This window comes from Pipra filicauda, unplaced genomic scaffold, assembly GCF_003945595.2.
Source record: "Pipra filicauda isolate LSUMZ 115617 unplaced genomic scaffold, ASM394559v2 scaffold219_size1829416_pilon, whole genome shotgun sequence".
Lineage (NCBI taxonomy): Eukaryota > Metazoa > Chordata > Aves > Passeriformes > Pipridae > Pipra > Pipra filicauda.
In genome coordinates, this window is record NW_024104331.1 from 1,604,714 (window position 1) to 1,627,856 (window position 23,143).

General features: G+C 47.9%; 2 protein-coding genes and 3 non-coding genes across 7 annotated transcripts; all 5 read left to right on the forward strand.

The window, feature by feature from the left end:
- The first annotated feature begins 3,578 nt into the window (after positions 1-3,578).
- On the forward strand, positions 3,579-17,314 carry PABPC4 (poly(A) binding protein cytoplasmic 4). 2 transcript variants are annotated; one of them, XM_039381271.1, is made up of 15 exons: positions 3,579-4,277; positions 9,923-10,116; positions 10,407-10,522; positions 10,991-11,130; positions 11,359-11,453; positions 12,036-12,173; positions 12,762-12,857; positions 13,332-13,604; positions 13,873-13,960; positions 14,123-14,239; positions 14,811-14,938; positions 15,563-15,656; positions 15,765-15,895; positions 15,976-16,075; positions 16,972-17,314. In XM_039381271.1, the coding sequence occupies exons 1-14, from the start codon at positions 4,085-4,087 to the stop codon at positions 16,060-16,062; spliced, it is 1,890 nt and encodes a 629-aa protein (XP_039237205.1). In that variant the 5' UTR covers positions 3,579-4,084; the 3' UTR covers positions 16,063-16,075; positions 16,972-17,314. The 2 variants fall into 2 exon arrangements, with proteins under 2 accessions (XP_039237205.1, XP_039237206.1); XM_039381272.1 differs by lacking the exons at positions 13,873-13,960; positions 14,123-14,239; positions 14,811-14,938; ... (2 more) ...; positions 15,976-16,075; positions 16,972-17,314 and having other exon boundaries at positions 13,390-13,505.
- On the forward strand, positions 12,479-12,611 carry LOC113998034. Its single transcript, XR_003544308.1, has one exon. It is a non-coding gene; the product is annotated as a small nucleolar RNA SNORA55 (small nucleolar RNA).
- On the forward strand, positions 13,113-13,241 carry LOC113998035. Its single transcript, XR_003544309.1, has one exon. It is a non-coding gene; the product is annotated as a small nucleolar RNA SNORA55 (small nucleolar RNA).
- Positions 14,378-14,511, forward strand: LOC113998033. Its single transcript, XR_003544307.1, has one exon. It is a non-coding gene; the product is annotated as a small nucleolar RNA SNORA55 (small nucleolar RNA).
- Positions 17,315-18,455: 1,141 nt separating the features above from the next.
- Positions 18,456-21,714, forward strand: PPIE (peptidylprolyl isomerase E). 2 transcript variants are annotated; one of them, XM_027740357.2, is made up of 10 exons: positions 18,456-18,532; positions 18,615-18,713; positions 18,864-18,907; positions 19,502-19,528; positions 19,704-19,785; positions 19,906-20,006; positions 20,135-20,258; positions 20,344-20,529; positions 21,115-21,257; positions 21,358-21,714. In XM_027740357.2, exons 1-10 carry the CDS (start codon positions 18,502-18,504, stop codon positions 21,424-21,426), a joined length of 906 nt encoding a protein of 301 aa, XP_027596158.1. In that variant the 5' UTR covers positions 18,456-18,501; the 3' UTR covers positions 21,427-21,714. The 2 variants fall into 2 exon arrangements, with proteins under 2 accessions (XP_027596158.1, XP_027596156.1); XM_027740355.2 differs by having other exon boundaries at positions 19,704-20,006.
- The last annotated feature ends 1,429 nt before the right edge of the window (positions 21,715-23,143 follow it).

Sequence of the window (23,143 nt, forward strand, 5' to 3'; positions counted from 1 at the left end):
AGCAGGTGCTCTAGGATGGAGTCCTGCTCTCCCAGATTCGCCTGCATGAAAAATATTGCTTATCTCCGTTCTGCTCTTGCCTGCCCTGGGTGTTCTCCCTCCTTTCTGCTCGTGGTGCAGTCCCGGCCTGCCATCTGCTGGTAAAATTCCAAAGCTGAGGAGGAGAAATCCTAAACCAGGGGCAGCATGTGGTTGAAAACTTGCCATCTGTGCCATCTTTTATGATGACCCTCAACGACTGAGGTACTGCTCAGACACACAGTGGTAGAGTGGCTTGAGAGGCCTCTGGGTGATTGATGAGTCTCCCACCCCATCGGGGACAGATTGGCAGGATGAAGACATTAACAGATGTCACCTTTGCTCCAGGCACTGCTGAAGGTCCTGTGACAGCGAACTGGAAGGATCTCAGGTATCGCTGGTCACCAGGAGCAGCTGCACTTGTGTGTTGAGGGCACCAACAGCAGTGGGGTCCCTGGGGCAGTTTTGGGCCCTTGTGGGCAGAGGGCACCCCCAGCCCATCAGTTCATTTTGGGAGCGAAAAGGATCAAGGAGGACACAGGACTGTGGTTGTCTGCAGGGAGTCCCCTGGGAGGGAGCACAAATGTCACTAAATATGTTTCAAATCAAAGCCATTCGCAGCGTAGCCACAGCGGCTGCTGCAGCCAAAGGGCGTTTTATGTGGAAACATGTTCTTCGAGATCTGCTGTGTTTTGACTTTAGCTGTCAAAGCAGGAGCCGAACCCTTCCACAGCAAGACTCCTGTCTCAGTCCGTGGTTTCCAAGAGGAGGAGATGCCGGCTGTGGAGAACCGAGCACAGAACAGTGACAGGCACCAGGCACGATCCCACCAGCGCAGCCTCCCAGCACCATCAGCTGTCGTGAGGATGATGATCTTGGGAGGAGGATGACTTGTGTCTTTAGAAAACAATCCAGACTGAAAATAGTGCAAAGTATTACAATTTACCTTGCTAGTGTTACCTTTTATTCTGCTACGCTCCATTTTTCCACCGTAATGAAGGGATAGGTATCATATCCCATTTTTATGATAACATCATATCTCACTTTTAAAGCAAATTAAAGGTAATTTAATGCAGAATTTAAAAGTCACAATGCCCAGCTACCAGCCTCTGTAGACTACCTTACTTCCCCCTGAATAGGACGTCCATGGAGCCTGAAGGTCACTGATGAATCACTGAATCCTGCGCTGCTGTGTCCTCACGCTCCGCTGAAGATGCTGGAAATAGATAATTACGGGTCTCCCCGGAGCCGAATCTCGTGAGCGTGAAGCCATGGAACAGCAGAGGGGGGTGAATCCCCTCTCTTATTCCAGAGGCTTTCTTCTGCATTCGGAGTTGTTCAACCCTCACCCTGGGAAGAGGGACTGACAGCTCACTACCACAGGGAGACATCGAAGACCCTTGGTCCCTCTCCAGGGCAGCCCGTGATGTGAGCTGGCGCAGAGCCAGGGCTGCCACAGGAACTCACACTTATTTGAGGAAAAATTATGCCCCGAAGACAAGGAGGTTGTGGGGCCAGCTCCAGCTACGGCCGCTCCTCATCCCACCACCACTACACCTCCAAAACCAGAGCTTGGAGCAGCGAGAAAAACGATCCCAGAGGAGGAATTTTTTCCTGATCTCTAATCCAAACCTACCCTCTTTCAATTTAAACCCATTCCCCTCGTCCTGTCACCACACGGTCTTGTGAACAGCCTTGTCCCTAGAGAAATGTTTGCCCTGCTTGCCCAGGGGCACAAAGGGAGGCCGTGCCAGGGCCATGGCTGAGCATCCCTGAGGCGCTGTGGGCCACCGTGTCCCTGAGGATGTTACTGAAAACGTCGGGATAAATCAAACTCTTTAACACTATTTTTAGTATTAGAAAACAGACATTACTTTATTCACAGCACTGGGTGAATGCACTTTCAAAACTTTTCACTACTGATACATTTTGGCAAACAAAGACATTAATGTTCATTAGCTATAAATTACATAATTCTCTTCATTAATTAGTATTCTGTCTTCTACTGGTTATTGATTCTCTTGCTTCTTATGTTATTAGTCCACATTTTCAGCCTTTTTATTATCTTTTTCCCAGACGGAGAGGGTTTCAGCACCATCACTGAAATTATCTTTGTTAGTTTCTTCTTTATCTCTGGCTTCTGCGAAAACGTCCTTGTAGCCTGTAAATTCTGCATCCCTTGCGTCCAGTTTCAGCAATACATCCCTCCCCCAGGCTTTGTTTATTGACGCACATCGAGGTTGGTTTTGGTAATTTTCAGCAGGTTTTTTCCAGCGATTTTCCCTGTGTTGCGATTCAAAGAAATTAAACTCAGCAGCATGATACTTTTAGGCCAGCATTCCTTTAATATGCGGCCAGGGTAATGTCAGGATGGCTCCTCCATAAACACCCCACTAAAACAAGGATTTTGAGAGCTTTTATACACTTTTAACACCTCAAGCCCCTCCTTGACAGTCAGTCATTTAATCCTTACAAGGCATCAACATTAATCTTTAGTTAAAGATTAGACTTCTTTTACTTTAACAACCTTTGGAGTAGTTTTGTATTTTATTGCTACGAGACACCAACATCAATCTTCGGTTAAAGACAACTTAAACTTTTACTTAAACAACCTTTGATTGATTTAGCTTCCTAGAGTGTATTTTCAGATCTTATTTTTACAGGATTCATTATCCATCTTTGGTTGAAGATTAGACTTGGAGTACTTTCACTTAGACAGTTTTCTATTGATTTAGCCTCTCTAGAGTGTAGCAGTCCCCAAATCTAATTCAAACTGCGGCTGCGTAGTTTGCCGACCTTCTTAATTTTTACTTTTCAGCAGACCATCATGACGTATCCCCTTTCAGTCGCCACAACAGCCAGCTCATTACAAACGGCGGGAAATCACGCCGGCTCACCATCGATTTATTAATTATTTAGAAGAGTTATTAGGAAAGTCACGTCATTTTCAACAGGAAGGGGGGGGGGGAGTCGCCCCGTGGCGACCCCAAAATGGCGGCGCCCCCTCAGGGCCGGGCGGGTCCTCCCGCCCTCTGGGGGCGCTGCGGCGGCGGCGGGGACGGACACGGGGCTCTGCCCGCCGGGCCCGGGCCGCCTCCTCTCCGCGGCTCCGCGGCCCACACGCGCCGCCGCGGCGGCTATAAAGGGCCGCCCGCCGCCGCCGTCGCCTCTCCGCCCGCCGGGTGAGTCGGTGTCGCGCCCGGTACCGGCGCCTCAGGGGCAGGGAGGGATCGGGGGGAGCGCGGGGGGGGGGGGTGGTGTGCGAGCGGAGAGCGCGGCCGCTCCTTCCCGCCCGCCCGCCCTCAGGCCTCCGCCGCGTGCGGGGTATGCCCCCGCCACAGCCACATAAATATATATATATATATTTGTGATATCTATAAAACATAACCCTCTGTAGAATATATACAAGGGAACGCCTGATTTTAAAAGAAATGTTAATGTAAATACGTGTCAGAGATTTATTTTTCTTTTTCTTTTTTTTTCTCCCCCCCCCCTCCCTTTCAGAAAATCAACCGGCCGCCGCTCTGCAGGATTTGGGCTAAATCCAAAGCGGGAAAAAAAAAAAAAAAAAAAAAAAAAAAAAAAAGAAAAATAAGGCACGCGGGTTTTTTAGGACCTTGTGGTTTTTAGGACCTTGAGGAGGGGGTTTTTTTTTTGCCTCAGAGCTGACGGGAAAAGCGCTCGGCAGCCGGCGTATGAATTTTGGTGTCGTATCAGTTTTGGCGTCGTATCCGATCCCTGCTGCTACAGGAGGCTGAACTTTCGGGTGGTTTGTTTTTTTTGGTGGTGTTTTTTTTTGTTTTGTTTTTTTTTTTTTTTATTTTCAGGCTTGTCCAACCCTCTTTGTGCTAGTGCCCCCCCCTCCCGCTACACCCACCCTTCTCCACGCTGTGTCTGCAGGCCCCAGCTTAGGCAGGCTTTTAAATAAGACTTTTGAGTGTTGCCCCGAAATTAAATATTTATAAGAAGCTTGACTTATAGAAACCCCGAGAGGGGGAAAAAAAAAAAAAACACAAAACAACAAAAAACTGCTTAGTCGACAGCGGGAGTGAGCGGTGAGGGGAAGATGAACACGGCAGCCAGCAGTTACCCGATGGCATCGCTGTACGTGGGGGACCTGCACCCCGATATCACCGAGGCCATGCTCTACGAGAAGTTCAGCCCCGCTGGTCCCGTGCTCTCCATTCGGGTCTGCAGGGACATGATCACCCGCCGGTCCCTCGGCTATGCCTATGTCAACTTCCAGCAGCCAGCAGATGGTAAGTGACAATTACAGCCACATCTGCAACTTCTTGTTCGTTTTTCCCCACTAACTCACGCTGCCGGTGGCGTGTGTTGCCAAGGTAGATGCCTATCAAAACGTAGTATGGGGGCGAGTAATCCCTTTCTAGTGATTGGAATTGGAATATTCACTGCTTGGTGTCTACAAAAATGCACATCTTAGTAGCATTTCCGATAGATCTATTTCTTGCACTGGTATTAAATTTTGGAGATGTGTGTTTGTTCCTCACATGAAAAAATAATCCTCACTGTGTTCCCCTTCGTTCTGGTATAGTTTTGGGCTGTTTGTGTGGGTATTTGTGCAGTCAGTCCTAGCAGAAAAAGCTCTGAGTAGCCAGCCTTGGTTGAATACTCAGTTAATACTTATCTTCTAGCTGTTCCACTCACTTCAGTGTAATACTTGGCAGATCTGGTTAACTCCTGTGTTTGTGCAAGCAGCTGGATGTCTCCCAGTTTGGGAAGTGGTGTTCCTGCTTTAAATGGAGAGAAAATGCATTGTTCAATCCATGGGAAACCAGGTTGTCTCACATGCAGAAACCAAGTTAATTTGCCCTTGCCAGACTCTTCTTTTTTTCCACGCTTCAGTTTGTTTCCTACAAGTAGGTATTCCAGAGCTGAAGCAGCATGTGAAAGATGGGACAGGAGAGGTCATTTCAGAACATGTCTTTTCTGGAAGGAAAATGGGTCAGCATTTTCTGCCCTAGTTTTCAGAGCTTTGCTTGCTGACTAGTGCAAGTTTATTGCTCTGTGCTGTGGTTTAGCAGCACCTAAATGTGACAGAGACATCCAAAGGATAGTTGAGAATGGACTTTTCCCTTGAATTCAGAATCAGTTCACAATAGCACAGACTTGAGCAGCAAGTAAAGTTTCTTTTAGCCTGCAGTAGGTTTTCCTACTTTACATTTTTACAGAGCTTTCATCTTCTCCCTGGTCAGAGTAGCTTCTACATGCTCTTTCCTTGGGATACGGACTGATCTGATTGAGCACTTTTGATCCTTTCTCTTGCCAGGCTGATAAAAAGCTGGCTTGCACCCCGCTGCATGATTCCTCCTTCATGGGACTCTCAGAAGTGCTTTTTGTGCAGACTAAGCAGTGTATTTATGTGTTTTAAAACTTCTCAGTGAGGAGGAAAGAACCTGAGAGCCCGTATATGTGGTCCTGTCCTGCTCTGATGAACCTGTCTGCTCTGAGTCCCTCCTATAGACCCACTTTGGTATATTCATGTGCTGAAAAAGTAAAGGTACAGTTATCCCAGCTCACCTGCCTTTGCCTGGGCTATATAACCTCAGTTTGCAGGGTAAGAGAAATAAAAACAAGTAGCAGAAATAAAGCTAAGAACTCCGAGCTTGGATGAGGTAAATGCTGGGGAGATGGGGTGCAAAAATCTAGATAAAGTTCTCCCAAAGTGTATAGCAAAGCTGTTTAACACGTGGAGTGATGATGTAAAAAGGGAAGAGCGGCTGGTCACACGTGCTTGCTTTAGGAGAAAAGTTCTGCACCTCGTACAAATAGGTGGCTTTGCAGTATATTCCAAGGTAATCTTTTATGGTAATAAATAGGCAGGAATTTAGAGGGAGGTTGCACCATTCTGGGCTCCTGGTGAGGCAGCAGACATTTTAGAAAGCTCCTGCACTTGAAGTGATACTTAAACCAAGTAAGTGGTGTCTTGTTACTGATAGGTCCCAGAAGGTCAAGTGATTTAAACCTAATCATTGAGTTAATATCGGGACAGAGAAATAGTCAAACTCCTCCTACCCTCCTGAAAACTCCTCTGAAATGCTCCTGGTTTCTTCTGTCTGGCAAACTGCTTAAATAAAAAAAAAAAAACAACTGCTGTACTACATGTAATGCAGCAGAACATGAAACAACCCTTCCAAAACGCAAAGAATATAGTTTTTATTGTGAAATGCAGAAATTGGGGATGTTTTTAAGGTGGCAGTACAAAGCCCTGCCTGAATGAGGCTTCCTGAGAGGAGTGGGGATCTGTGTTTTCTTCCAGGAATGCATGATCAGAAATGCACTTGGACTTCATTGCACTAAATCTGTGAAAACATGGGAGGTGTTCTGGAGCACTGTAGGGATCTGGTTTGATTTGTGAGTGAGAGGAGGTGCTGCAAAATACCTCTTAGTCAGGAAGTTTTGTGCTCTGCAAACTTTTAGAGAAGTTCTTATGGACACATTGTATGTTTGAAGTGGCAGTAGGTGTTAAAAAGAGGGTGATACGTGATGGTTTACATGTCCCTGGCACCTTTTGTGGAAGGATGAGTGCTTTGTAAACCTGTAGAGAACAGTGTTTTAACTCATTTTGTGTGGTGAGTAGGACTGTGTCCTTATGGCCACAGAGCAAGTCAAGTACCCAGAACTCTTCCCCATTCCGTGAGCCACGAGGAGCTCACGCTGTCACATCCTGAGCATGCTCTGCACTCCCAGAGTTCCTGTGTCCAAACTGGCTCAAAGCTTGTGTTTTTCTTTACATTTTTGTTAGGTGGTGGAGTGATGCTTGACCCTGGAAGGAGCTGCTTTCTGGACATGCTTTGTCTAACTGTCAGTCTGCTGCAGAGAGGTTGTTTTTAGGGAAAATGAGCTCTGCTGTTTTTGATGGCAGTTCTTTGCTGTAGTAACCAGGGAATGCTGGATACTGAGCCTGTCTTACTGTGATAGGCAGAGTAAGGAAACACTTCAAAGTTCTGGCTAGTTCAGGCTCAGCTGTGGTTTTTAATATTTATTCTTTCTGACTGTGAAGAAGGGAAAGAAAACAAACTCATTTAATTTGAAAGAAAAGCTGAATTTCCCTTTTCATGTGTTCCTCGTGCAATTTAGTTCCCTTCCAGGGTTTCCTAACATTGACAGTCATGACATGACAACTCAGGTAATGAAGCAGAGAAACTTTATTATGGCTACAGAGATAAGATGTTCTGAAAGCAGAGGAAACAGAATGCTTCCCAAGCCAAGAAGGAACCCGGAGCTGGGAATAGATAAGAGTCTGTAAAGAAGCAAGGTGTAGAAGAGTACAGAGAAACTTTTTCACTCTTCTCTTCCTTGAAGAGAAGACAGTGTAAGGGAAGACCTGTGTAATGTAAATGCAAGTGTGAAGTTAAAAGGGAAGAGTGGGGGCTGACACAGTGCTTCATTGCAGCAGCATTTTGTTGTAATTTCAGTGATTGAGGGATTTAAGTGTGTTCTCTGTGCACCTTCACTTTTTTAAAAAATAAGTGGTTAAATCTGTGCTGTGTGCTCGGGTTGTCAGCCTTTTTTACTTGGTGACCTGAGAGCCCTGGGATTTGCAGAGCATCTGTGTTTTAGAATAAAACTTGTGTGGGGTTTCTCCTGGATGAATCTTCATGTGTGTGGTTGTCTGTCTTCTTGCTGCTCAACCACAGTCACTAATTCCAGCATTGTGTTAGCTCTGGGAGCCTGTAAGGGAGGTTAATTACTTTGAGGCCTGAGGCAAACTGCAGTGAGTGTTCATATGCTTTCCCTATCCAGAAGGCCATGGAAGAGGAATGAAAAGGAAGCCTGGAAGGGGTTAAGAGTGTGTATAGTGTTCTGTATGAGTTGCATTTGAGTCTGCTGGAAGGATGACAGGAACCAGTGGGAGAGAAACAGATACAGGAACTGAAATAACTGAAGCTTTGTGTCTTAAATAGAAGAAAACGAGAAGGTGTTTGCTCAGATTAAGGAAATGAATCAGATGAGCTTAATGTGAGTCACTCACAGAAGTCCTGCTGATCCTTTACAGGTTTTCTGAGGTCCTGGTGGAATGAGGATTGCATTTCCACCTCTGGGTATGGCACACCTCCCTCAATCCATGTAGGGCTTCCACGGCTCACAAGAAGTGTCTGAGGGAATTTAAGAGGAGTGTAATGATAGAGTGGAACAGTAGCAACCTATTGAAAGAGCAGTGCAATAGTATCTGCTTAAGTATATGCTTAGGAAGCTTGAAAGGACTGGGAGTAAGTTCCTCACTCCTCTGGACCTCGCTGGCTCTGCGGAGCCTTCACAGTTCCCTCTGGTTACATGCCACTGCTGCATCTGCTTGTCACCTTTCAGCAGGAGCCCGTTTCTGCTGCAAATGGTATATACAACCAGTTTGTGTCCTTGCCAACACATACTTCTGCAGGACCTCTGCCTGCTATAAATAAACACTGCCAAATTTGACAAGCTGGACCAGGCCGGCTGCTAAACTGCCTACTAGGAATGGACTGCGGGAAGAACCTCGGTTGCATGGGCTTGGAGCAGCAGCTGAGAAATCATTTTAGCATGGCAGTTAATTGCACTTAACACCTTTGGCTAAACAGAGCTGGTAGAATCCTTAAATTATTATTGTTTTTCAAGGCTGGCTCCTTCATGCTGGAACGAAGTCCAGCAGAGCTTGTTTCCAGCTGGATTTATGTGTGAAGGACTGGGGGAAACAGTGATGGCCCCACTTCAGTTTAAGAAGCAAAAAAACATTTCAAAGCACGTGAAAAATTCTGAGAAATTTCCATGCAGTAGTTGAAGGGGGAAGGAAGTGCGGGAGGCTTTGGTAGGCAATGTCCCACTGGAATTCCTAGAGGTAGTTTTGGGACATGCTAAGTAGTTACTCTGCACAAGCAGAGGAAAGAAGCTGCTTGAATTGAATTTTCTCCTCCTAAAATTTAATCAGCAAGTATTATAGGGTGAAGGTGGCCTGGAAGAACTGAGCCAAACAAATTTGGAAAACCTTGGTTCTGCCCTGTTAATATTCCTTGATTTTAATGCATGTCTTTCCATCTCTTTCTCTGCTTCATGCTGGGAATTAAGAGTCTTTCTTTTTCTCGGCTCACTCCATGCTGGGAGTGTTTTCTGGCCCAGAACAATCCAAGCATCTCAATTTTATGAACAAGATCCTGATGTGTGTACGTAATGATCCTTTTAATATACCAGTAGGCAGCAGAAATAGCACCATGGAGGGGGGTTTCAGTGTAGGTTAGAATGACAGTGCTGGGCTTTGAGAGTTTAGATAAACACTTCCCTTTAATCAGATTGGGTATATGGACTTTTTTTCCCAGAATTTTGTCAACTCTTGCTGTCATCTTTAGCTTGAGCAACTTGGGAATCATTTTTTGGCCACAGAAGTTGTAGAAGCTGACTCATGTTGTCCTCCCTGCCAGCCACGTGTTCGTGCACATTTCCCCTGACCTGACAGGGGGATGATCCTTTCTCTGAATAGAAATGAGTACGGGTAGATATGAGTTTCATGAAAAGAAAAACAGCCAAACAGTCACTGTTATCGCTTCCATTTTTTAACAGGCTTTCATGAGTTTCCTTTCCTCCTTTTGATGGAGCAATTTACCTTTATAATAATTATGAATATAGCTAATAGACCCCAGGCTCTTTGACATCCATTTTACTGTGCTGGTTAAAGTATTGCTATAATGTAAATTTAAATAGTCTGTGAAACCTTTTATATACTTAACATGTCTAGTGACTGTGCTGCAAGATCTCCTTTGAAACACTGAATTAAAAGCCATTGGTCACCTGTGATAATAGCCCAAATGTCTCCATGAGCTGGGTAAAATTCAGAGGAAATGATCACCCACCTGATGGAAACCTTTTTATTCTTTAACCAACCACGTAAATCTGTTCTTGGCTTCTCTTGCAGCCGAGCGAGCTCTAGATACCATGAATTTTGATGTGATCAAAGGAAAACCCATTCGCATCATGTGGTCTCAGAGGGACCCTTCCTTGAGGAAGTCAGGGGTTGGGAATGTCTTCATTAAGAATCTGGACAAATCCATTGATAACAAGGCACTTTATGACACATTCTCAGCGTTTGGAAACATTTTGTCCTGCAAGGTGAGAGATGTGGTAACTTTGTCCAATTCTGCTGTGGCGGGGACAGGATCAGACAGTTCAGTGTAGGAAGTGGAAGGGGCACCTTTCACCAGATGAGGAGCAGAGTCTGAAAGGCAGAGTGGGCCAAAAGCTGGGGCGTTGCTGAAGTCGTGTCAGATCTGGTCGTGAAGTCTGAAACACAGCCGCTGTCTTTGTCGTGCCCCGGGCAGTAAGATACTTCCACGTGAATGTGACAGAGGAGGCACCACGTCCAGAGGGCTGACGTTTTGTTTTCCTTGCCCGTGTTGCAGGTGGTGTGTGATGAGAATGGCTCTAAGGGCTACGCTTTTGTGCACTTTGAGACCCAGGATGCTGCAGATAGAGCCATCGAGAAGATGAACGGCATGCTGCTCAACGACCGCAAAGTGTGAGTGTCACAGCCGGCAGCAGCAGCGCTCACATGCTCCGGGAGGCATCTCGGTATTAACAGGGACACACAAGGCACTGGTTCTCCTGGCCCAAGCCTTGGCCTGCTACCTCTCCACTACAGGGCTGGTGAGTGACCCTGCCCAAGCCATGGCCTGCTACCCCTCCATTCCAGGACTGGTGGGTTTCCCTGACCAAGCCTTGATTTGCCACCTCTCTGCTAGCGGGCGGGGTGGGTTCTATGGACAGGACAGAGGTGCAGAGCTGGGTGGGCGTCCTTGGCTGACCATAGGACAGGTGATTTTTCTGGTTGGTCTGTGGCCCGTTTGTTGTCCTCTGCTGTCACCCTTTCTTGTCCCCATTCCCAGCTCCTACTACACACTCATTTTTTTGCCTCGCTGCAAGTCACACATTGTTCTTCCACTCTTGAAGACAATCTGTTTATTGGGATTTTCATTCTTTCTTGCAGATTTGTTGGGAGATTCAAGTCTCGTAAGGAGCGGGAGGCTGAGCTGGGAGCCAAGGCAAAAGAATTCACCAATGTTTATATTAAAAACTTTGGGGATGACATGGATGATGAAAGACTAAAGGAGCTCTTTGGCAAATATGGTAAATACAGAAATACTTTTAATGAGACTGAATTCCATGACCTGTGGTAGTTTGAGTGCTGCTACTGTCTGTGTAGCTCTACCTGGGTCACTTTAAGGCTGAGGTGTGGGAATAGTTGTGCCAAATGTTGGACAGGAGGCAGAGGCTGAGGGCTGGGGTTATTTTATGAAGCTTAATAGTCTTGAAATAGGTCTATGATATTTTACTAACCCTGTCCCTTGCTAACAGGTAAAACACTGAGTGTTAAAGTGATGACAGACCCCACTGGAAAATCCAAAGGCTTTGGCTTTGTAAGCTTTGAAAAGCATGAAGAAGCTAACAAGGTAGGACCGATTTTTGTTGTTTGGGTATCTTCAGAGAAGAAAAACGTGGTTTGTCATGGGAGCCTGTTTCTGAAAAGAAAGAAAATTCTGCCTCAGGCATAACTGCTTCTAGATGTGGGAACTTAGAAACCTTTTGCACCTTACTAGCTCGACATTCAAGGGTAACTTGGCATTTCTCCAGTTTCCTAGATCCACAGCATGCAGTGGTATAATCAAGACTGTTAATTGCTGGAGAAACACTACAGTGCAGGACTTGAGGAGGGGGACGGTTTCTAGAGTGAGAACATGGTTTAAAAATGGTCTTCTCTAAGCAGTGTGCTCGTTAAAATTTAGCCTTATTTGCAAGAAGGGGTGGGGATAAATTCCCAATGGTGTTGTGTCAGCATGATCTGTCCTGATAACTTCAGTTTGTCTTTAATTAGCCTGTTGTCACACAGAAACAGTGCAAAGGTAATGTGCAAACTTTGATTTATTGACTGACGGGCAGGATACAACGTGAGCTCTGGGCAGGCCTGTTCCTTACAGGATCAGGTACTGCCTTGCTTCAGCGGCTGACAGCTTCCTCTTGGACCCTCTGTGCAGGCAGTGGAAGAAATGAATGGGAAGGATATCAATGGGAAAATGCTGTTTGTGGGCCGAGCACAGAAGAAGGCTGAGCGCCAGGCAGAGCTGAAGAGAAGGTTTGAACAGCTAAAACAGGAGAGACTGAGCCGGTACCAGGTGATTAGTCTGTTCCTTCTCTGATTTTAAGCACCATTTTCAGTCCATTGCTGGACTCAAAAGGAGTTGACAAGCTATCATTGTCCTGTGAGAGACCTTGGGAGTTAAAACTTAAAGGTGTCTCCGTGGTATTTGGTGTCAAAGGGTTAATAATCTTGGCAGTGAAAGCGTTTAGGAGGACATGAGAAAACAGGCATGCAGTCTCCTTGACTGTCAAATGGGGAAACCCAGAGGGATGGGAAGAGGCAGCATAACTCTGCACTGTTGTCTCTAACTTATGGCAGAACTGGGTCATGTCAGAGGTCGCATCTGAAACTTCCCCACTCCTTGAGGTACAGTTCTGGACTGGGGACACATGATGCAACAGGGAAGCAGAGGAAATCCAGACAAGCTCCCTTTCACCACAGTGGGACTTGTCTCTACGCCTTTGCAACATTTATCACACCTTCAGCTTTGGGTGGTATGAAAGGAACATGATGCTAAATTAAGAGTTTTCAGATAAATTACAGCTCTGGCAGATGGATAACTGTTCCTGTGCTTAAGATTTTCTTCAATGTTATGAATGTCTTACTGTTCTCTCCCTTCCAGGGTGTTAACCTATACATTAAAAACCTAGATGACACTATAGATGATGAAAAACTGAGGAAGGAGTTCTCACCTTTTGGGTCAATAACGAGTGCCAAGGTATTGTTGGGTTTAGGGGTATTTCAGTTTTAAAGCCTGAAGAAGGAACTGTTGTCTGACATGGGATTAAAGGGCAGTTCTTATCTTCTGGTCGTAGTGGTTCTGAAAATATCTGGACTAGTAAATAAACAGATTTCTTTGGGGCTTGGTGGGATTTTACTGAAAGCTTCATTCCCTTATCAAGAGGGGAGACAGGAAGGGGCAAACATGCCTGGTTAAGTGACTCCCAGTGAGCAGGAAATGGCATTTAGAACTGCACCAAATCTTTCCCATTCCTTACTGCGCAGTGTGGGCCTGGGGACACATGGTGCTGACAGCAAAGCAGAGCAAATCCAGACAAGTGACTCTCCATTGAGTACCTGCCTCTACACCTCTGCAACAGTTATGTCCTACCTGCCTGAAATTTAAAAAAACAGTGATTCTTAGGCTAAGTTGTGGTGCTGGTCCTCCACTAGCAATTGATCTTTACTGCAGGTGATGCTGGAAGATGGACGGAGCAAAGGGTTTGGCTTTGTCTGCTTTTCCTCTCCAGAGGAAGCTACGAAAGCTGTGACAGAGATGAACGGGCGGATTGTGGGCTCCAAGCCATTGTATGTGGCACTGGCACAGAGGAAAGAGGAGAGAAAGGCCCATCTCACGAACCAGTACATGCAGCGCATCGCTGGGATGAGAGCCTTGCCTGCCAACACAATCATTAACCAGTTCCAGCCTGCTGCTGGGGGGTATTTCATGCCTGCTGTGCCCCAGGTGAGCTGAGCCAGTGTGGGCTCTTTAACATGTCTTAGAGGTTCGTTGGTTCAGCGGCATTAATCTCATTGAGCCTTTCTTATGTCTGTAAGCAAATAACTCCTAATAAGGGGCACAGTCAGTGGGGTTAATTCTGTGACTTGCCAGCTGCCTGTTCTCTTAATCTGACTTGAGTGTTGAGTCCTGGCAACCACTGCCCAAACATGTTGTAAACAATGTTTGTGATTCACTTAGATGTTGCCTCTGAGCTTGTCTGATCTTTCTTCAGGCTCAGAGCAGACCCACTTACTATGCACCCAACCAGATGACACAGATGAGACCCAACCCACGCTGGCAGCAAGGAGGAAGACCTCAAGGTGAGCGTGCCGGAGGCTGTTTTGGTTGTATGACCCTTTGGTGGCTGTGCTTCCCAACGGGAACAATCCATGCTTTCCTTTCCACGCACAACCCCTGTAGCTGACTGTTCTTGCTTGCCAGTTGGTTCTGTTCTGAGGATCTCCCCCCGTGTTCCCCATCAGGCTTCCAGGGAATGCCCAATGCCATGCGCCAGTCGGGACCCCGGCCGGCCCTGCGCCATCTGGCCCCTGCCAATGCTCCGGCCTCCCGTGGCCTCCCGGCTGCTGCCCAGCGAGTTGGTAAGGGATCTGCTCCCAGGCCATTCCCCTTGTCCTGGAGGGAAGGAGGAGCATGCTATGGAGCCTTGACTTCCGCTTCCAAAGATGGTTGTCAGATATGGGACAACCAAAGGTCACCTGGAGCAAGGGGCAGAGCCAGCACCTGACTCTTTCCTGTTCCTCGCTGTGCAGTGCAGGTCTGGGGGACAGTCGGTGCTACAGCACAGCAGTGGAAATCCAGATGGGTTGTTTTCCACTGGTTTGGGACTCATCTCTACACCTCTGCAACACTTAACCACTCAAAAAAACAACAGAAGTCTCCGTAGGTTATGGATTTTACTTTGAGAGTAGAGCGCCCAAATTCATTTTATTCTAGTGAATAGCTGAAAAACACAAGATGTGGAATCTATGGATTAGTCCTAGGGAGAATAGCCCACTAATAAAGTAGCAAGTTACAGTTTGAAGACTGCTTTCTAAAGGATTATTACTGTGCAGAGCATGGTTTGGATTCAGCAGTTAATACCAGACATCCCAACTTGCTTACATGTTGCTGCAGGTGTTTATTTGTCACTCTGTCCTCCTTCCTTTGCAGGTGTTGGCACAGCAGCACAGAATTTGGCTCCCCGTCCACCTGTAGCTGCCCCTGCTCCCAGAGCTGTCCCTCCTTACAAATATGCCTCAAGTGTCCGCAGCCCACACCCAGGTGTCCAACCTCTGCAGGTAACTCCAGGGGCTGAGCTGGGAAGTCCCTGCAGTTACTTCAGGGGGCAGGTTTCACATGCAACTAAAGTCTTTTTATAGAAACTTAAGCGACTTTTATAACCCAGACAGGCATAATTTGGAATTTAGAAACCTGGCAGTTGTGCCTTTGCCAGGGGCACGCTGATTGGTTTATCTGTCTTGTGCTCCCACGCCCTTTTTTGCCCAGGTTTCCTGTAAGGATATTTTTCTTGCTTCTTTGTTCCCATTTTGCAACCATTTATTCTCTCTCTTTGCCAAGTCCTCACCAGAGTATCACTGAAAGCACAGTTTGCTTCTCCCACAAACCCTCTGCATTGTGAAAAAGGCAGGAGTGGATGTTTCTCTTTCTCAGTGTCTCACAATGTTTGATCCTGTTTTTGTAAGGTTTACAGTGCCCATGTATGACATTATGGGGTTTTGAGCTCAGAACTTGCAGGGAGCATGTTTGTGAACCAAGGGCACCTTACCTGTCCTTCTCTGGAAATTAAGTGTGCTGTGGGCTTGACAAAGATTGTGTTTTAGGAGGGAATACCTTAGTATTGTCTAAATATGAAGGAATCAGCCTGTTGCCTATTTCAGAACCCTCATGTCTGTCCTTTATAGGCACCTCAGCCCGCAGTGCATGTGCAGGGCCAGGAGCCACTGACAGCCTCCATGCTGGCTGCTGCCCCTCCCCAGGAGCAGAAACAGATGCTGGGTAAGTGAAACTCCAGTGCTCACAGATGACTTCCCATCTGGAAATCCCCTCAGATCTCAAAAATTACTCGTTTTAATCGAAACTCCTCTGAACTCCTTTTCCCCTCAGGAGAACGTTTGTTCCCTCTGATCCAAGCTATGCACCCCAGCCTCGCTGGGAAGATCACAGGAATGCTGCTAGAGATTGACAACTCCGAGCTGCTGCACATGCTGGAGTCTCCGGAGTCGCTCCGGTCGAAGGTAAACGGGTGTGTTCCCTTGGGTGGGGTGGCTCTGGGGGGCTCGGAGGGAGAAGGTCTCACTGGGTTTGTCTCCCCGAGGTGGAGGAGGCCGTGGCCGTGTTGCAGGCTCACCAAGCCAAGAAAGAAGCTGCCCAGAAAGTGGGTGTGGTTGCTGCTACCTCTTGAACCAGGATGACTGGTGAGTGTCTCCGTCCTCAGCTTCACTTAGAAGCTTCCAGAATCAGTAAATAAAACATGATTTTTAGTGACCAATCCAGTCTGGAGGCCCCGTGCAGGGCCGTGTCCAGCACTTGTCTGATTTTAGTCCCCTCTTTATAAACAAACAAAAAACTCCTAATGTAGTTTCTCCCTACAGAATCCTTATGTAAAACTTAATGTTCTTCACATACCTTATTTTATTTAAGCATCAGAAAGCTGTTGTATAAGTCCCTGAAGTGTTCCTTGCAGCTGACATGTCCAGGAAGGACTAAAGCTTTGGGATGAGTCCTGTGGAACTGCTGATGTGGGAAATGGGAGACACACAAGGTGCTCTAGGGACTTTGAGGCTAAACAGGCTGTTAATGCCCATTCCTTATCCTGAAAACCATCTGCCTTCAGTATCTGTTATAAAGTGCTGGTGTTGGGAGTGTCATTTCAGGGCACAGGTTTGTTCACACAAATGGTGTCACCTGTATTTGGAGCTGGCTCTCGTTTAACTTCTGAAGAAGGTTTTTGATTCTTCAGATGCCTGCTCTTGCTTATGATGATCCATTTTCCTGTGGATTGTCTGGAATTGACATCCCCGGAACTTTTTGTGAAGCTGTTGTAGTCACGTCACAACTCAAACTGGTGAAGAATGATCAGGATTCTTATTTTCATCCGTATATTTCTCAGAGGCTCCGGTCACTGGCTGATTTAGTAAAGAATTTGAGTTTCTTGTGGAGAATTGCAATTTCTGATCATCTGACAACTGTGAACAGCTTCTCCATACCTTCCAAATTATATTGCAGTCCTCATGGTTTGTAGTTCAGGAATGTTCCCTAGCCTGGAGCAGGGATGCTGCGTGTGAGTAACTATCTCCCCTTTTTCCTATAGGATACAAAGAAGCCAAATAGCCCCTTCCTAGACATCAGCTGAAGATGTTTGAAGATCCTTCACTGTCCTGCAGATCTCAATGCCATGCATCATATCACATAGTTATATTGCATTTTGTAAATTAATCTTCAAGATCTTATTTAAAAAGCCAACTCTGAAGCTCGAGGTTTCCAAAACCAGAATGGGGGTTCCTTTGTCAGAACAGAGCTACCCCTTGTGTCTTCTAAGGAGGACGTTGAGGATTTTAGGCTGGAAGTATTTTTGTGGGTTTGCGTTTAATTGAACAATCCAGTTTGGAAAGTTTGGGAAACATTTATCAATAAAGGAATAAACTTGCTCTGTGCTTGTTGTCATTTCTCTCTATTTGATAAATTAACGTGGTGTGGTTTTGTGAAATTAAACTGATGGGCAGTTATCAAGTGGTGAATATATTAAATTGGGGTTTGAGTTATTCTGCTTGTTAATTTTGGATGATGAGTGTTTTGAGGCAGCTGTGTTAAAATTATGCCTCGGGCAATGTATGAAAGGGTGATGTCTGTAAGCAGTGATCTAAGAGAAGAGTTTGGGAGGTATTTTCATGTGAAGAGTACAAGGGTTTGGGCTTCCTTTTTTGCTGTCTGCTCTTAAGGAAAAGCTCTGCTGTTCTTTGTTTAGATTTCCAAATTTTCAGCTGGGTGCTCAATGGTTCTGGTGCTACTTTATACACTAAAGGTGGCTGCGTTTTGGTGCTGGGGCCCATAAGTGCTTTGCAAGCTGTTCTGGGTGATCCTTTGGGATAATAAAAAGCATTATGGAAATATACTTTAATTCTGACAGAAAGAACCACGGAACCCCTGAGGTTGGAGGAGACCTCCAGGATCATCAAGTTCAACTCCTTGTTCAGGGTGGAGGTGAACACGTTGGCTCAGGGGGATGGGCAGAGCTGGTGACCTGTGTGCCCTCACACTTGTTTCTCCATGAATGCCTTGAAATGCTGTATCAGAACCTCCCGTGATCCTGTGGTGGGGACCAGCCTGCGAGCACCCACCCAGATGTGCAAGTACCCATCCAGATGTGTGAGCACACGTCCAGAGGTGGATGCACCTACTAATACTTCATCTGGACCAGCAGCTGAACTGCACCATCTGACCCAAACACCCTCAAACCCAGCCATGCTCATCCCCAAACCCAGTTCTCCATCAGGACCCACCGGGCTCCTACTGCTCCCCAAGACCCTCAGTGTCCCCCTGGGTCTGTCCTTTTGGGTGGCACTGACCAGGGACTGCAGGATGGCGTGGTTGGTGGCGTTCATGCAGGAGTCCAGGGGGAAGGCACACTCCCCCTCGCAGTAACAGGAAAAAGCACCTCAGGAAAAGCCTGGAAGCTGGTGGGCGGCACGTGCCAGGGAGGCAGCTTCCCGGGAGCTCTCGCAGGGAAATCCCCCGCGGAACCCGCCGCCCGCACCGCCCATCCTTCGCTCCCGAGGGCGGGGCGATGGCGCCGTTCCGGGGCGGGTCCCGTCCCGACCCGTTCCGGGGGCACCGGGGCGCGATGGCGGCCACCAAGCGGGTGCTGTACGTGGGTGAGTGGCGGGGCCGGGGGTGCCCCGAGCGGGGCCGGCGGTGCCCGGCGCTGCCCGGTGACCGCTGCCCGGTGCCCCGCAGGCGGGCTGGCCGAGGAGGTGGACGAGAAGGTGCTGCACGCCGCCTTCATCCCCTTCGGAGACATCACCGACATCCAGATCCCGCTGGACTACGAGACGGGTGCGTGCTGGCAGGGCTGGGCACAGCGGGGCATCCCCGGCGTGCGGTTTCCCCTGGGATGGGATGGGATGGGATGGGATGGGACCCCCGTCGCTCCGTGGGACCGGTGTGTCTGTGCTGCCCGTGACCCTCTCGCTTCTCTCCCTCCAGAAAAGCACCGGGGATTCGCCTTCGTGGAGTTTGAGCTGGCGGAGGTGAGGAAGGGGCAAATGCTGGGGCTGCTCCGGGCTTTTCCTCCCCTAGGGTTTTCGGATGGATCCTCTTCCCTTTGGAGACAGTCCATGGAAGCGGGTGGGGCTTATACCTACCACAGCATTGAATCACTCTCCGGCAGTGGGAGATGTTGTTCTGCTCTTCCAAGTTCCTGCTTTTCCAAGTTCCCGCTTTTCCCATTTTCTTTTGGGTTGAAGCTACTGCTGGCCCGAACCCCTCCCTGCCATCGTCCCTGGGTGGGTTTCTTGGCTTAGTGGGCAGCATGGGCTGTCATATATTTGTGTTCTTATGATCTGTCCTGGGTTTCATGCACAGATCTCTCCTCCTCTCCCATGTGCTGGTGTCAACAATAAAGCATCTTAAATAAAATGGATTTACTGGGTTGTTGGAAGATGAGACCCAGATCCTGGTTTGGATATGGCTCTTGGAAGATCCATCAGCCCTGGGGCAGATGAGGTTTAGGAAAATCTGGCAGCCTTTTCTGTAATGAAGTGCTGGGGCATGTCTATGCTTAGCCTTGCTTTTAAAGGGAGAGAAGAAAGGATAATAATTATTTTATTTTGATTTCTTGGCAGGATGCAGCGGCAGCAATCGACAACATGGTATGGACCCTGTTCCCACTCGCCCTCAGAGACCTGTGGCTTTGCTGCCCTCTGTGCTGTGGGCTGCAGAGAGAACACAAGCTCTGTCCTCCTCTGACCTCTGTGGGGATTTTGGGGGGCATGGTGATTTTATACCTTTGGGTGGGCTTTGTTGTGCTTTTTTTTCCCTCTGCAGAATGAGTCTGAGCTCTTTGGCAGGACCATCCGTGTGAACTTGGCCAAACCCATGCGAATTAAAGAAGGATCATCCAGGCCTGGTGAGTTGGTGCCTGGGAGGGGGAGAACATCCCTGTGGATATTCAGAGCTTTGTTCGTAAACTCAGGTGTGGCCTTTTGGATCAGTTCCTGTGCTCTGACTTTTCCTTTTGCTGTCACAGTGTGGTCAGATGACGAGTGGCTGAAGAAGTTTTCAGGGAAGACTTTGGAGGAGAACAAAGAGGAGGGAGGAACAGAGGCCCCCAAACCAGAGGCACAAGAGGTAGGAAAAACAATCCCAGCCATTTGTATCCCCACTATTCCAAAGGCTGAGAGCGTGAGACTGGCCATCTCTGGAGGCACAGCAGAGGAGTGTCATCAAAACTTGCTTTTGTTTCTTTTCCTGCCCAGGATGAGCCTCCTGCCAAGAAATCCCGGGTCAACCCTCAGGTTTACATGGACATCAAGATTGGGAACAAACCCGCGGGGCGGCTGCGGATCCTCCTGCGCTCGGATGTGGTGCCCATGACCGCAGGTGGGGAGAAGGTTCTGCCTCCCCGCCGTGGTGGCTTCCAGCAGTGTCACAGCTCTCACCTCTCTCCCCTTTGCCCCCCCTACAGAGAATTTCCGCTGCCTCTGCACCCACGAGAAAGGATTTGGCTTCAAAGGGAGCAGCTTCCACCGCGTCATCCCCCAGTTCATGTGCCAGGCCGGCGACTTCACCAACCACAACGGCACCGGAGGCAAATCCATCTACGGGAAGAAGTTTGATGATGAAAACTTCATTCTCAAACACACAGGGCCAGGTAAAGCCCATCTCCAGGCAGGAACAGGAGAGAAAATCGTTTAATATCATCTAGGGGCCGCATTTGGGCTGTTTTGTCTTGCGCCACGTTGGTAGTACTGGCCCTGAATTATGATCTACGTTGGCCACATGCGTCTGCCACCGTGTGATCTGCCCTGGTCAGCCTCTCGTGTGTCACCAAGCAGAAATGCCTCGTTCCCTCTCCAACCACACAGTTAATTTCCAGTGTTACATAATGAAAAAATAATTTCAAAGCTGCTTTCCTGTTCTGTTTTAAAGGAGGAATGTCACAGCGTGACTATGAAAAGTGGGAACAGGCAAGCAGGTTTATCTCCCTACAAACATCTTTGCTGTTACTGCAGCTAAAAATAGCTAAGCAGCTTCTACCCCTTTCCATCTTTCATGCTTGCAAGTGTTTGTCAACATAATTGGTTTCCAGTAGTTTCTGTGGATTTTGATATTCAGAAGCTCTCCTAAATCCAGGAGCATTTTGCAGGAAATGGGAGTGGGTCTGGGTCAAAGTAGCAGCTTGTGCTGGAATCTGTCACTCCCTTCTCAGCCATAACACCGCACTCTTTGATCCCAGGGATGGTGTCGATGGCAAACTCTGGCCCAAACACCAACGGCTCCCAGTTCTTCATCACCTGTGATAAAACAGACTGGCTGGACGGGAAGCACGTGGTGTTCGGGGAGGTGACGGAGGGCATGGACGTGGTGCGGGAGATCGAGGTAGGTGCTGGTCAGCAGGGTGGTCTGGGCACAGCTGACCCTCTTCCTGCCCTTAATTAAGAGCTTGATGCCCTTAATTGCTGCTGGTTTTTTCTCCAAGGCTCAGGGCACCAAAGATGGGAAGCCGAAGCAGAAGGTGATCATCTCGGACTGCGGGGAGTGCCCGTGAGCTCGGCTCTTGGAGGGGCTGGATGGGGCGAGCCTGGCCAGGAGGGACAGGGAACCAGCTGGAATGGGACAGCCCAGCAACTCCCCAGCAGCGCCCAGTCCTGGCTTCTGTTGAAATTCCCCTGCAAAACTTGGAGGGAAGGTGCCTGAGGGCAGTGCTGAGGGGTCCGACCTTCCCGGGATAAATCCCTTCCCAGCCCGCGCCGCCCAAGCAGGGCAGGGCTGGTCCTGCTGCCGTGTTCCAGAAAGACTTTATGTTTGGGAAAAATAAAAGCTAGTTTTAAAAATACTGAGGACCTGGTTTTCAGACTTGTCTCTGTGTGAGACTGGTCTTTGTTTTTCAGCAAAAATGCCTTCTTTTTTTTTTTTTTTTCCTTCTGTCCTTGTCTTTATTAATCCCGTGCCTAAATCCGGGCTCCAGGGAAAGCTACCTGTGCCAGGGAAAGAGCTGAGCCGAATCTCTCATGCTTATTCCACAGCAGGATCTTGTGGAGGTGTTTTTGGCATATCCCTGGCTTTGTAGTGTCCTTTTCCATCAGCAGAGGGAGGCAGGTCCCTGGCTGGCAGCCTTCCTGCTGGAAAGCCAGCCTGGTCCAGCTCCATCCCCATCCCAGAGGGAGGGTGTTTACTGGGATGTGTAAGAGGGAAAACATGGTCAGGAAACACCAGGAAATGAAAGAGCCCTTTGGGTGATGAAGGAAAAAAAAAAAAAACAAAGTGATGAGGCTGTAGGAAGGGGTTTAATTTCCAAACTCCAGTTTGAAGAGTAGGATAATCACGTGGATTTATAGTTCCTGTGGTGGCAGCTCTGGCTGTGCACCAAAAAGGAGAACACAGCGGTGGGAAGTGATGGATTTGGGGTTTCCTATGAAATTATGGCACTGGGGGGGAGGAAGGGGTGTGTGGGTTTGAGCATGTGCAGGTGTTGTCAAGAGGGATGAGGCAGCTGGGACAGAGAGGAGGGTCAGCTGTGAGGGGATGGGTTGATCTTTTGAGGAGCTTGTGTCATTGGGGGTTTTTGGTTTTGCCAGGTCGGGGGTGTTGCTTTTCCATAAGAAAAACTGGGTTGCTTTTATTCACTTGCTGGCTTTCCACAGTGTCTGGGGGTCCTGCATTGCCCTAAAACTGGAACAAGGTGAGACACAGGCACTCAGACGTGATTCCAAACAGACTAACCAGTCCAGCTTTTCCCTTCCTTGCTCTCTTCTTTCTGATGTTTAAATCTCAAATTTTTGAAGACAGCCCTTGCAGGGCCTGAACCAGGGAGAGAGCCCAGAGTGATGGAAGCCCTGGGTGTTTTCTCTCTGCAGAAATCACGAGGTCAGACAGAGCTATGATCACATCCCAAGCTGGATTTCATGTGGAATTAGATACCCAAAGAAGCAACACCTTTGCTTGGGAAGCTGGGCATTGACTACGAGCAGATCTTTCTTGTTTTGGTGGGTTTATTGGGATTTTTTTTCCAGGTTCATTATTTGTTTAGTGACACAAGGTTCCCCCGGGTATCTGAGCTGAGAACCAGGACGGGCCTTTTCCTTTTAAAATCAGAGCAAATAAATAATTTAATTGTACAAATAGCCCAGGGAAGCTGCCCGGGGCAGTCACAGCCCTTTTAGGAGCCCACGGGAAGCATCCACTGGTGAGCACAGCCTGACCTAAAACTCACATCAGGGCTCATTTTCAAGCAAATAGGTACAATTTTAGCCGATTCTGAGTAT